This window comes from Ambystoma mexicanum, chromosome 3q, assembly GCF_040938575.1.
Source record: "Ambystoma mexicanum isolate Mex_15411 chromosome 3q, UKY_AmexF1_1, whole genome shotgun sequence".
Lineage (NCBI taxonomy): Eukaryota > Metazoa > Chordata > Amphibia > Caudata > Ambystomatidae > Ambystoma > Ambystoma mexicanum.
In genome coordinates this window covers 1,051,083,046-1,051,097,574 of record NC_090926.1, presented here as the reverse complement: position 1 = coordinate 1,051,097,574, position 14,529 = coordinate 1,051,083,046, and the positions used below count along the sequence as shown (strand labels likewise).

The window sequence follows — 14,529 nt, the reverse complement described above, 5'->3', positions numbered from 1 at the left end:
ACCCATGAAATTGTCCATGGTGAAGAAAGAACTTGTGCGGATAAGGGTTTTGGCTCGTCGGATACAATGGTTCCGGGAGCTAAGGTGTGGGTGGAGAATCCTAACGGTCCGCCCGTCCCAGCAGATGTAACTGCAGTAGGAGAGGATCTGGTGGTTCTTGTGATGGAACCCGGGAAGATGAAATGGACTCAAGTTCTTGCTGACAAATGCTATTTGCGTGAGTGATGTACTCCACTGATATCTTGTTTTTGAATTCTGATTTTTATGAGTGTGGTGGTGGTTACCTGCGCAGAGAGGTGTGGAGTATCTTCAGGAGGGTCCGGTAAGACCCTCCCACATGCAAGAAGAGATGGCGAATGTCTCCATCCTGCAGATCGAATCAGGGATCTGGATGATGACTAACGGGTTTGCTACAACCGTTGCACCGGAGGACGCATCAATTGCAGCATATCGTAGAGCCTTGAGAAAATTATGTGGGCGTAAGCATGATGTCTTACCCACTTCTGCAGTTTCTATGTCCTTTGTGCAGCATGGCTATTCGGCCATTGCTGAGCAACCCGAGAATATATGAGTTTTTCTGACTCAGTGGGTGTTAAACATCTCAAATTTCTGCTTAGCCGATGTACACAACTGTAAATCTAATTTCCACATGCCTCACTGTCTCCAGAGCCCTGGTTCTCTCTAGGTTGGACTATTGTAACATCCTCTTTGTAACTCTTCCTGCCTCTACTCTCTGCCCTTTGCAACTCATCTAGAGCAGGACTGCGAGACTTGTCCTTGGCCTCAAGCCCTGGGATCGTATCTCTCCAGCCCTGAAATCTCTCCACTGGCTCCCAGTGGATGCAAGTATTACATTCAAAACCCTTTGCATTGTCCACAAGGCTTTCTGGGTCCTGGATCCAAAATACCTTCAGCTGTCCCTCTGTAAATACCTCCCTGTTAGGAAGAATTCTCATAAATGATTTCCCTTACCTAAAGAGTCCCCCAGCAGCTTTGCTGGATCTCTAGGATTGATTTTCTTCACCTAGTAAGAGTGTGGGCCTTTTTTCCCACTCTTACATGTGTTTCGCTGTGTGTGTTTTTCCCTTTTTGTGTGATCTTGTGCACTGGAGCCTCACCTACTACATGTGCACCACTTTTTGTGTGTGTTACACAGCACCTCAAGTGCAGTGACACAGGGTTGTCTTTGAGACTTCCCACTGAATCCATTTTTCTGGGGCTGACTACTGTTCCCCAGAAACAGGTAAAGTTGTCATTAACTTTATATAGTCACTTTAAACCACAGACCCAGTACACCCCATCTTACATGGAGTATTGAACAGGGTTAACTCCTATCCCTTTTTGTCTGTACCTCTTGGAGCCTTGTTTTGCTCCCTTAACATTAAGACTTGGCTGGTGGCACTGGTAACTACCCTAACATTTCTACCTTGATTATCTTATATAAACGTGGTATTGTTCCAGGCTATTATATTAGCCTCGAACATAAACCCGCTTGACCAAATACATTTTATGTTGGTTCGCGCCATTTCTTTTGTTAAAATCTTTCTCGTGTTTTTCTCTGTGTGCCAAACCGGGGATGATTCCTTTCTTCGCTGTCTTTTCGTGGGCTTCTGCACAGAAGCCCTCCTTAAGGCGCCCGATAGTCTTGGTAGGCAGGATGTGAGGGAGGGATCCTCGGACCCCTGCCATGGGTTCCCTTGTTAACCCAAGTCACACTCCTGTCTGATTGGCTAAGGGGACTGGCCTTGCCAGGCCAGCCACCCTGCTGTGTGATTGACAGCCAGGCTGTATGAATGGGGAAAAACTGCATAAAAAGCAGGTCTCTCGGACTGGAAGAGAAGAGTCGACACTGGAACGTAAGAACCAATGAGGAACTGGAAGAAGAGGACCCCTAGCACGACTTAACCACCCGGTGAAGCCCTGCTGCAGGTCCGAATCTCTGAATCCGACGACAGAGAAGATCCTCCAGGAAACTTCTTCTGTTGGGTTGGTGGGGCCAACCGGTTCACCCAAACTACAAGCCAGGACCCCCTCCTCTTGTCAAATTCACTGTACAGAGCTAGAATGAGCCAGATAGCCAGGAAGGTCGGACCTTGCTTGGGTTTTAAGGAGCGCACCTTTTATTTGTTGTTTTGCTCTGCTGCTGGTTTCTTCCCTAGGTGGCGCAGGACCCTCCAGTCTTCCTACTTCGTGTCAGTCCGACAGTCGCTTCAGGAACCGTGAGCCTGCAGGAACCACGAGGAACGTCTGCCGCAGCGACAGCCCCCACTCCGTTTTAAGATACTGTGCAAATCCGGTTGTCCGTTTCGGTCAGCCGCAGTGAAAGTGTTGGAAATCTTTCTCCAATCCGAGGGCTTGTCCTTCTCTTCTCTTTGAACTAACTTTTCTACCAACCAACCTCGTCCGGAATCTGTGCCACAAACTTAACCGCGAACTACCCTGAACTGTGTGATCTTGAGCAAAAGACTTTTGTCCTATTGAATTTGGCCCTAAGCCTTTTTTATTTGATCTCCTCACTGTAGTCTCCCTTGTTCAAATTGCCCTGAGTACGTACCTGTTTTGCCTCATTTCTAATAACTTTGTCTTTCCCTCCCTTTTAAATTGCTGGAGTGCCACTTTGCTCCCACTTCATTTTGTGAGCTTAACCTGTCTGGAATTTAAGGGAAGTGGTGTGGTGTATTTATGATTGGGATTTTTACCTTGCCTACAATAGTGAAATGTTATACAACTGTTGAGTAAATAAATATATATTCTTTTACTTAGAAACCTTGAGTCAGCGTTTGCCTGATCCATAGTAATTGATGTCCCTTTGTGTAACTCTTTGTACTGCTCACTTACTTTTGAGATAAGTCTGGCTGCTCTGCTACTGCTACCACTGTAACTGTGTAGTACAGGCTTGTACCAAAGGTGAAATTGTACTGTCACTTGTAGTCCTAATTGTGTGTGGTGTTCCCAAAGGGTACTGCATATAATTCTGCCTAACACTCCCCTGTCGAGCTCTTCGCTCTTCTACCACTAACTCCCTCAGGGTAAGTCGTTTTTCAATGAAACTAGCTGGGGGTAGATCTCTGTCTTTGGCTGGGGTCTCCCTCTAAAACTTGAGGAGGACCATCTCTGGTTCCGGAAGCACTTCAAGACCTTCCTCTTTGTTTCTACCATCGTCCCTCCTCCCCCCTGCTGATTTGCTCTCTCTTGGCAACGTGCACCTGGCCTACCCTCTGACTTCCGGGCCCAGGTACCTGCTGACCGTGCCACCCACCCACGCTCCCTCTTGGCAATACCCTGCACTGGGGTCTGTATCTGTAACCATGCAGTCCCCCCTTGCACTTGCCTGACACACCCTGTCTGTTTCCTTAAACCTAGCACTTGCCACTTGTTGGCTGCACTATCACTGTTTATTGCTTTTCATTATTTATTTATTCATTATGCAGCTGTTTTTCCTTTGTTCAGCACTTTCCACCTCTCCCCCGATCTATTTACTTTTCCCCGTTCCCTCTCCGATGCACTTGCGTGTTCTCAATGTCACTGGGCCTAGTAAGATCATTGTTTTTGTTCTCCCTTGTTCCTCTCCCTTGCTTTGTCGTGCTCTGAAACTTGTGTACGAGCGTGATACCAAAACAATGTCGATAACAATATACAAACGGCCGCCCCTGTGCTACGATATCTGTTTGGGGTGTTGCATGAGGATTCCTTGGGGGAGTTCTTTTTCTGTGTATTAGTATTGTAAGCTCTGCGCGGGCACAATATTGCTCCTGCTGATGTTTGTTATCAAATGACTTGTGATTCAAACTATATCGGTAAATGTCCACAACTAGATTTGAGCAATTAACAAGGAGGAACTGATTTTGAAAAGCGCTTATGTGCTCGACCAACAAGTGTGTGTATTGATGTATCTAATAACCTGTTTTGCATTTTTACTGTTTTAACTGCCAGTCACCTGAATCATTTGAAACTTCCTATGGGTTGGTTATTCTCCTGTGGGAATTATACATTTTCATATATTCCTGCTAGCATATCGGGTGGCCCCTGTGCTTTAAGCTTAATGATGTTTCTTTTGCAGCCTGATTGTGATTCTAATGTGCCTCTGTTATCTGAAGGAGAAGTATTGGCACTGGCTATTTCATTGATAGGGATTTAGGTTTTAGCAGCCAGAGGATATAAAACTATGATTAAGCTAGCCTGTTTTGTAGTGAAAGGGCTTTATGAGACTTATGAAGCTTTGAGGGAGCTATTGTTAGATAGTAATCATTTTACAAAGGATATTCTGCAAAACAGAACTGCTACTGATTATTTGTTTTTGAAGCATAATTTGAGTTGCAATGCTGTGGAAGGGATGTGTTGCTTCAGCTTGGAGGAACGTTCCCATTCCATTGAAAAACATATTGGTGAGTTGAAAGACCTAATTTCTCAAGTCACTCAAGACCAGGACAGGGGCTGGTGGGATCAGGTGTTTGCCTGGTTTCCAGAGGCATTGCGTTCTATTTTTATTTGGGTTTTTGTTTTTTTGATTTGTTGTCGTTGGATTTCATGTGTTCCAAATTTGTGGGGATGTTTCTAAAAATTCTTCTTTTCATCCACTGGGTTATAGTAGTTGATTGTCCAGGGGGTGGAATGTAGTGTGTGTGAGAAAATTTGATAAATAACATGGTGCCATTTTGGACACTCAATTCCATTACCGCAATGAAAGCCTACGTTTTTGTGGGCTCAGTAAGCAAACATGAATTATGCAACGGTTGCAAGGTCACATAATGATGTCACATGAGCTAACTGTGAAGGATAGTTGTATTGTCTGCTGAAGGACGAGCCAAGAAGGGAGTTGGAGCTTTGCAGGTGTAGTGATAAGGGGTGCTGGGAACGAAGACGAGGGAGATAAACTGGGGTTTTCCATCTCTAAATGGATTTTTCCACTCTTTGCTCCCAATGCTTGCTGTCTACCCGAGGGCAGTCTGGTAACCGTTAAGGGGCATGGATTTCCCCATAAAGAATAGAGGTATTCCTCATGTAAAAAGAGAGTTGGACTCTGGGTGATGCAGTCTTGGTGAGAGGGAGTACGCATCTCTCCAGACCCCGTTAGCATCAGTGATCTCTCTGCCTACCTGCTCTGGGACTAAGCAGTGTCATGGTGGCCTAGATGAAAGTGTCTTCTGCAACCATACTAACGTTTATGTTCATGTATAATCTATTATATGGTATGTTTTAGTTGTGTGGGCATGTATATAGTGTGAATAAAGGGCCTATAACGAGCCATTTTATCTCCAACTATTGGTATAAGTGTGATACATTGCCTCTCTGAGTCCAAGAACTTTTCTGGGTCCATGTAATAGGGTGCATGAGTCTGAGGTCCCTACACGGAGCAGAAAAAGCAAAACAATATCTACAATGCTCTCTTCCTAAATATTCTCCTTCTGGAGCCTTCCGCTCAGCAACCTCCATCTCTCTGTGGGTGAGCCGTTTCTCCAAAGAGAGATTTGGGAGTAGATCCTTCTTCACTGCAGGTGTCTCCCTCTGGAACAGCCTACCTGCCTATCTCCGTCTTGAGCCAGAACTCCTAAAGACGTTCCTCTTCCCATCTTCTTTCTCCTCCCCACTCCCTTGCTAACTTCCTTTCTCTTCTCTCCTGCTTCCCTCCTTCATTCTCTTCCCCAACCTGCTCAGTTCGCTGACTGGTAGCCTGGTCCACCTCCAGAGCCTCACAGGTCCCAGGCTCCCCCGCCAGTCCTGCACATGCCTCCGGGCTTCTGTTCTCAGCCTTGCAACCACTCCACACTTAACCTTGGCCCCTACAGAGCTCGGCGCACTTGTCCCCCTCGCTTCCCCGCCGCACTTCCTGACTGCACACTTGCACAACCTTGAATGTACTAGGTTTAGCACGTTTGTCTGTCCTGTCCTCCTCTGTCTCCCTTCCCTAGCTTGGAAGTGCCTGAAATACTCATGCATAGGCAGATTGATGACCAACGTTATTGTCTTTGTATGTCCCCCTCCTTTTCTCCCCACTCTCTTTCACGCACTTATGCCAGTAGAAATACCTCTGGCCTAGTATGCTAGTTATTGTTGTTAGATCATTCGGAATCTTCAAGGCCTAAAAATGACAACGGTATCCTCTTGTTCCCTTTCCGCCTTGAAGCGCTTCGAAGCACTTCACTTGTTTACAAGCACTTTACAAATAAACAATTACAATTACAAAAATATCCTACTCACTGCATGTTGTCTAAAGCGACTGAAGGAGTCCTCCTGCTTCATAGAACACTTAGGAGTTTATTAGCAGTGATTGTGGCTTGGCTCCTCATTGCGAAAAATGCAAAAAAGTAGGGATATCACAGATCTTAAAATGGTATAGAAATCCGGTCAACCCTAAGCAATGAGAAACTGTCTTATTCAATGAAGTATGCATTTGACAACCTTTTCTGGAGCATGTGATTAAGTATAACAAAGACGTTACTGGCTCTGCAAGGCTGAGAGAGCTGGGATTTATAGAGCACACTGGCCAGAGCGCAAGTTGGAAGGAGGATAATCTTTGAAACCACAAGCACATCCACAGAAGCCTATGATACTTTTTCTTTTTCTCTAAGATCTAGGTTACAGAATACTAACCAATTGTAGTGTATGAGAGTTCCATGCATGTGCAATGGGTTGGGGGTGATAGGGACATCAGGTTACATACATCCTTTGCTACAGTTTTTGATAACATGTTGAATAAAAGATTACAAACAAAATAACAGGTGTATCAGGTCATATAAGAAAATGCATTAATAATGTTTACTTTAAATCATTCCCATGGATGAGATCCCCTCAACATTCTTGGTAACAATAACTTAGCACCACAATGGTGATATATAAATGGTTGCACTCACGGCTGGGCCATTACCTAGGTCTGAGATAACCTCTGATACTCGCAACACACAAATATCATCTTGGACTTGCCACTGCAAATCCTCACCACCTTCCCTGTGTAAAAACAGAATAAATGATTCCTTCCCAAATATGACGCTGCACAATGTTATGTTATGTTATTTTGTATTTATATAGCGCCTTATATACCATTGGTATTGTCTGAAGGCGCTGGTAGGTTGAATGCCCTTGGGAACCGAAGTTCAGATCAGTAGAGAGAGTCAAAAGGTGCATGTGAGCACCGGGTATGTGTGCAGCTCGTGCGATGTCCGTGTAGTAGCTGCTTCTTAGCGGTAGGTGTGGTGGTTGGGAGATCAGGAGAATGTGTTCCTTCAGGCAGGTTTTATCCAGAATGGCTGCGGCTGTGTTAGGCCTGAGGAGAACGCCTGGCTGGGGTGTGAGACCAGCAGTGTCAAATTAGAATGATGTGGAGTGAGCAGCGGTTATTGGTATGAGAACAGTTATACCGAATGGTGTCATAGTATCTCTGTGTTCTAGTTGAGTGTTGATGTAAAGGAGAGAGTAAGCGTGGCAGTGCGATATGATGAGTTATATGCTCTTTCAAACATTCTCTGCATTCTAAACCATACTATTTACGTCACGTAATTCTATGCGATCCAGTCCGTACCGTGCACACCTATCCATTCTGTACATCACAGTCTGGTCCAATACACTCCGGTCCCCCCTGCGCGGTCTAGTCTGCTCCGCGCATGCGCTCTTGTCCGTCTCACGACCGTCCACTTGTCCGCCCCATGCATGCCCTCTTGTCTGCCTCACGCATGCACTCTTGACTGGCCCAGGCATGCATTCTTGACTGCCTCAGGCATGCACTCCTGACTGTTTCATGCTCTACGCCTTCAGCAGCTCAACGCACTCATCCATTCTACGCACTCATTGGTACTGAATGGGTCAGTGCTCGTTCGTTCTACGTACTCGTCGGCTCTATGCGACACATCAGTTCACTCTGGGTACTCGATTGCTCTAGGCACTTGTTCGCTCCAGGTACTCATCCGCTTTATGGCCTCACGCGTGCTATGCGTTCACCTGTTTTACGTACTCGTCCCTCTACGTACTCGCCCCTTCTACGCACTCGCCCCCTCTACGCACACCCCCTCTATGAGCTCACCCCCTCTACCCGCTCACCCCCTCTATGTGCTCACCCCCTCTACGTGCTCACCCCCTCGCACTCACCCACTCTACGCACTCATCCTCTCTATGCATTCATCCGCCGCTCCATGCACTTATCCGTTCCACGCACTCATCCTCTCTGCACTCATCTGTTTTAATCACTCGTGATTTTCACGCATCCATCAGCAATATCTTGTTCTATATATTCATCTTTACACTCACCTGTCCTATACCTTCATTTACTCTGAATATTCATTCACTTCATATATTCATCTGTTCCATACACCCGTCCGCGCCATACACCCGTCCGTGCCATACACCCGTCTGCGCCATACACCCGTCTGCGCCATACACCCTTCTGTGCCATACACCCGTCCGTTACATACACCCGTCCGTTACATACACCCGTCTGTTACATACACCCGTCCGTTCCATACACCCATCTGCTGCATACACCCAACCGCTCCATACACCCATCCGCTCCATACACTCATCTGCTCCATATGCTCATCTGCTCCATACACACAGCCGCTCCATACACTCATCCGCTCCATACATTCATCCGTTCCATACACTTATCTGCTCCATACACTCATCCACTCCATACATTCATACGCTCTATACACCCATGCACTCTATACACCCATGCGCTCTATACACCCATGCGCTCTATACACCCATGCGTTCCATTCCATCGTCCGCTCCATACACTCGTCCGTTCCATACACTTGTCCGCTCCATACACTCGTCCGCTCTGTACACCCATCCGCTCTATACACTGATCCATTCCACACACTCATCTACTCCCTACACTCATCCATTCCCTACACTCATCAGGTTCATACCCACATCGGTTCCATACACTGATCCATTCCCTACAGTCATCTACACCCTACACTCATCCACTCCCTACACTCATCCGGTTCATACCCTCATCGGCTTCCTACACTCATTCACTCAATACATTCGCCAGGTCTGTACAATCATCTGCTCCGGCGATAAACACACTCTCCGCACTTCCGCATTCATCAGCTATCCAGACTCGTTGGCTATACATACTCATCCGTTCCATATACTCATCTGTTCTACACACTCATTCTGTTTTTGCTCATCCGTTCTGCACATTTATCCATTTTGCGCATTCTTGCGTTCTACTCGCTCCTCTGAAGTTTACGCACTCATCCGCGTTACCCACTCACCCCCTCTATGCAGTCAACACTCTACGCATTCACCCCCTCTGTGCAGTCACCCCTTCTGTGCACTCACCTCCTCTGCGCACTCACCCCCTCTGCGCACTCACCCCCTCTGCGCACTCATCCGCTCCAACGCACTCATCCGCTCCAACGCACTCCATAAACCCATGCGCTCCATACACCCGTGCGCTCCATACACCTGGCGCTCCATACACCCATGCGGTCCATACACCCGTGAGGTCCATACACCCGTGCGGCACATACACCTGTGCGCTCCATACACCCCTCTATTTCATACACCCCTCTGCTCCATACATCCCTCCTCTCCATACACCCATCCTCTCCATACACTGTTGCGCCCCATACACTCCTGCGCTCCCTACACTCCAGCGCTCCCTACACTCCCGCGCTCCATACACTCCTGCGTTCCATACACTCCTGCGTTCCATACGATTCTCCGCTTTATACACTCGTCTGCTCCATATACGTATCCGCTCCACATACACATCCGCTCCATACACTCATCCGCTCCATACACCCATCCGCTCTGCACTTCCGAGTTCATCCGCAGTCCACACAATCATGCGCTTTACTTGCCTCTCCTGCGGAAACCTGCAGATATGACCTGGAGCTGTCACGTGCTCTACAAGCTCATCCGTTCCACATACTCATCCATTCTACACACTCATTCAGTTTACACTCATCTGTTCTTCACATTCATCTATATTACGCACTCATCCGTGTTACACGCTCGTCCGCTCTACATACCCGTCTGCTCTACACACTCATCCGTTCAACATGTTCATCCATTCTATATACTCATCCCATTTACTTATTCTTTTGATTTCGCTATATGTTCTTCACATTCATCTATATTACGCACTCATCTGTTCAACATGTTCATCCATTCTATACACTCATCCGATTTACTTATTCTTTTGATTTCCACACTCATTCGCTATATGTTCTTCACATTCATTTATATTACACACTCATCCGTGTTACACGCTTGTCCGCTCTACATACCCGTCCTCTCTACACATTCATCCGTTCAACATGTTCATCCATTCTATACACTCATCCGATTTACTTATTCTTTTGATTTCCACACTCATTCGCTATATGTTCTTCACATTCATTTATATTACACACTCATCCGTGTTACACGCTTGTCCGCTCTACATACCCGTCCTCTCTACACATTCATCCGTTCAACATGTTCATCCATTCTATACACTCATCCGATTTACTTATTCTTTTGATTTCCACACTCATTCGCTATATGTTCTTCACATTCATCTATATTACGCACTCATCCGTTCAACATGTTCATCCATTCTATACACTCATTCGCTATATAGCTATCTGTTCTTCCACTCATGGATTCTTCGACTCGGCGCATTCATCTGTTCTATCGGCTTCATCAATTCTAACTATATCATCCATACCATTCACTTCGTTCACTCCTCATGCAATCTGTCCATTTCAGCAGTTTAACTTTCTTTACTGTTTCCGTATGATTTATTCTTATTAACCATTGTACTGCTTTGATCTACTTTATTCGTTTAATTCTGTTTGTCCTTCTAGTTTATAGTCGGAATTATTAGTTGTTAATTTCTCGCATTGGTAGTTTGTTGGATTGGTGTCATGGTGTTCTTGTTAGTCTGTTTTGGGATAGTATGGTACGGGTTGGGTTTATGGGAAGAGCCAGGTTTTCAGCAGTTTGCGGAAGGACAGCAAATACTCAGTTAGGCGGATGTGGGGTGGGAGTGAATTCCATAGCGTGGGGGCCAAGGCTGATAATGATGTTCTGCCTAGCCTGGCTGAGTTAGTTTCGGTATGGCTAGGAGGCCGGCTGAGCTCGATCTTAGGGTGCGTGGGGGGTGATAGGGTTTTAGATTTTCTTGAAGATATTCAGGTCCAGTTTGATGCAGTGCTCGATGGGAGATGCATAAGGTTTTGAAAGTTACCCTTCGGGCTACTGGAAGCCAGTGCAGCATCTTAAGGGCTGGGGAGACGTGGTCTCTTGGGCCAAGCGCAAGTAGTAATTTGGCTGCTGCGTTTTGTGTCCTTTGGAGTTTATTCAGTTGGTACGCGTGGATTCCGAGGTATAGGGGGTTTGCGTAGTCCAGTCTTGATATAACGATTGATTGGACGGTGGAGAGTCTGTTGGGAAAGGAGATATGGAAAGATGCGTCTAAGGGTTTTAAGGTGGTAGTTGCAGGACTTTGAGACCTTGTTGACTTGGCACGAGAGAGTTAGGTCAGAGTCAAGGGTGCACCCAAGATTTTTCACTGATTTGGATGCGGTCGGTGAGTTGCCCATGGCGGATGGCCATGGTAGTGGGTGAGGAAGAAGTTCGGAATTGCCACATACCATGATTAACGTTTTGGAGGGGTTTAATAGGAGGTGGCTTTGGGTCTTCCAGAGTTCTATGTCAAGGTGGCAGGAGGCCAGGTCAGGTCGGAGATTGAGTTTTGAGTTCAGGAGTTTTAGAATTAGCTGAGTATCGTCGGCGTAGTTGTAGCATAGGATGTTGTGTGAACGGATTATCGGTGGGAGAGTGGTCAGGTAGAGATTGAACAGGAGTGCAGATAGGCATGCTCCTTGTGGGACTCCCGTGTCGACTGGTCGGGCTTGGGAGGTATAGGTGGATAGTATTGTTATTTGGTGCCTATCTTTGAGGAATGAAGCTATCCATTTAAGAGTGGTTCCTCGAATTCCTAGGGAGTGGATGCGGTCTAGGAGGATTGAGTGATTGATCGTGTCAAAGGCGACAGATAGGTTGAGAAGGATTAGCACGGCGCATCCCGCGGAGTCTGCCGTCATTTTAAGGTCATCCCCGATTGAGGTTAGGGTGGTTTCAGTTCCGTGACGGGCTCTGAAACCTGATTGGGCGGGGTCTAGGAGATTGTTGGTTCAACAAAGGTATTTAGTTGGGAGTAGGCGGTTTGGTCAATGAGTTTGGCAAGGAACCTGGTGTTTGAGATGGGGTGATAGCTTTTGGGCTCGAGAGGGTCGAGGGATGGTTTTTTAATTAGAGGTTTGACGTGTACCATTTTGAATGCTTCTGGAAAGATACCAGAGGAAAGGGAGGCATTTATGATGGATCGTGCATGTTCTCCTGCGCAGGTGGATGGGAAAATGTCTTTGAGGGTTGTGGCTGGGCAAGGGTCCAGCGCCGATCCAGATGGTTTGCGGGCAGATAGAAGTTTTTGAAATTGCTCTGGTGACATTGGGCTAAAGGATTTGAGTGTTGGTTGTGTAGAGGTCGCAGCTGGTGGGTTGGTCAGTACGGGCGGAGGATTGCCTGGTGGATGTAGGAGAGCCAGTTTGGTGGTTAGAGTTTTTCTTCTTTCGAAAGGTGTGGTGTAAAAGTGGAGGGAGAGTGAGTCGCACAGTGATTGTGAGGGAGTCGGGACGGTCGTGGTGCAGGCCGGGTTGGTGAATTCGGAGATGATTTTGTGGAGTTCTTTGCTTGGATTTTTGCAGTTTAGGATTCAGCGTTGTAGTGGGCTTTTTTTGCTTTCCGGATTTCAGCCTTGTACTGATAGAGGTGGCGGGCCAAGGTGGCCCAGTTCTCCTGGGTTTTGTCTTTCTGCCATTTGCGTTCTAGGTATTTATATAGTTGTTTCGTGATCTTCAACTCAGCAGTGAACCATTTGGGGAAGAGGCCATGGCGGGCTGATGGTTTGCACAGGGGTGTGAGCCGCATCAGAGATGCGTTGAGCCATGAGTCAAAGGCGTCAGGGGTTAGTTGTTTGATGGGAGGGTTGGTAGGTGGTGGAGACTGGAGGAGTGCCTCGGCTAGGTCCGGGATGATTATTCGTTTTTTCCAGCATTTGCCTAGATTCGGAGGGTCAGATTCGAGTACGGGAAGCGGGTCGGGTGAGCGAAAAGTGAACGAGAGGATAAAGTGATCGGACCAGATGATAGGGGTGGGTGGCTTTAAATGAATCAGCGTGTTGGAGGTAACAAGGATCACTCAAAAGTATTCAGTGGGAATTCTAATCACATATGTGTAGGAAGAAGAACTGTTTTATTCTTTATCAACTTGAAGTCTAGCTTCTAGAATTCGGTGACTCAATCTCGAAACTTCTAGTCCCTGAATTATTATGAGAATTGCAAGCAAGATGTATTATGTTGCTGTCTATGATTTACTGAATCCTTCACTCTTGCCCAGCCTCACGCCCAAATCCCCACCTGACCATCTTGTATAGTCCTGTGACAAAGGCTTTGCCCTTGTGTGCTACAAAAAAACAACAACATAGTTTTAAAGACAAATACCATACCTTCTCGTCTCGAGAGACTCCAACACCTCCTCCACCTTCTGCATCCTTGGGCTGCATTTCCAGGACTGTACGGAACAGTTTCTCGGAGGTCACTGTGAGGAAACCAATCTCGGCATTGGGATGCAGACCATAGAGATACGGAGTTTCTGGAGGAAGCATCTCATCAATGTATTCATGGTAGGCCTTAGAACATGCAACAATAGAAACAAATTAAACATACATGCTTCCAATCTTAAACAGGGCATGCAGTCATATATCGTGTAGAAACATCAAAAACAAGCCAATAGGACTTCACCTTGATTAGCAAAGGATTATTATTATTGTCAGAAAGTATAATGAAATGATCCAGTGTGGTTGACAAAACACCAGCTACCAGTGAATAAGACAAAATGACTACTGCTCTGCAGATGTACAGGAATTAGCAGTCGCTAAACCACCCACTCAGCCTCACACTTCTGCTAAATCAGTAGTAATCTCAATCCTAAAGGTACAACAGGCAGAGTCAGAAGGGTATACCTCCTTTTCCTTTCTACAGTAACATGGGCAATGCTCTTACCTGGGCTGTAAGGGGATGACTCTGGAAACAGCAATAGTACAAAGCCTCCAAAATAAATGAATGTCCATTTAAAGTTCTATACAAATAGATATGCTTTAATTAAGCAATAAAAAGGCAATCAGCAAGCTAAACACACTTGCAAGAACCCACCCATATAAAGGGAATACAGAAATGCAGACTGTTATAGTATGGCACTTGAGTAGGGGTGTTCAGGAAATTGCACCAATGTCACTTTTGAAAAAGGGTATTGCTGTGAAGAAGTCGGGCAAGCCACTACATTCCCTAAAATAGTCCAGCAGTACTGGGCCTCTTAACAGTGCTGTATTTGTGTCTTAGGAAGCTCGGCAGAATGGAGTATGGGTTCTTAGTGCCGTCCCTGTGGTTGAGCCAATGTCAAGGCTGTTTGAGTCGGTGCAGTCTTAATGCTGGTCGGCATTGAGTTTGTTTAATGGTGCATGCTTTCAAAGGGTTG

The 14,529-nt window shown here is 46.3% G+C and overlaps 1 protein-coding gene across 1 annotated transcript in view; it reads right to left on the bottom strand.

Moving 5' to 3' along the window:
• The window catches only part of DNAH17 (dynein axonemal heavy chain 17), an 8,024,690-nt gene that overhangs the window by 385,533 nt on the left and 7,624,628 nt on the right, over window positions 1-14,529 (bottom strand). Inside the window, exon 76 of the mRNA XM_069655242.1 lies at window positions 13,502-13,684. Within this exon, the coding sequence (XP_069511343.1) occupies window positions 13,502-13,684 (183 nt within the window). The remainder of the gene's footprint in view (window positions 1-13,501; window positions 13,685-14,529) is intronic.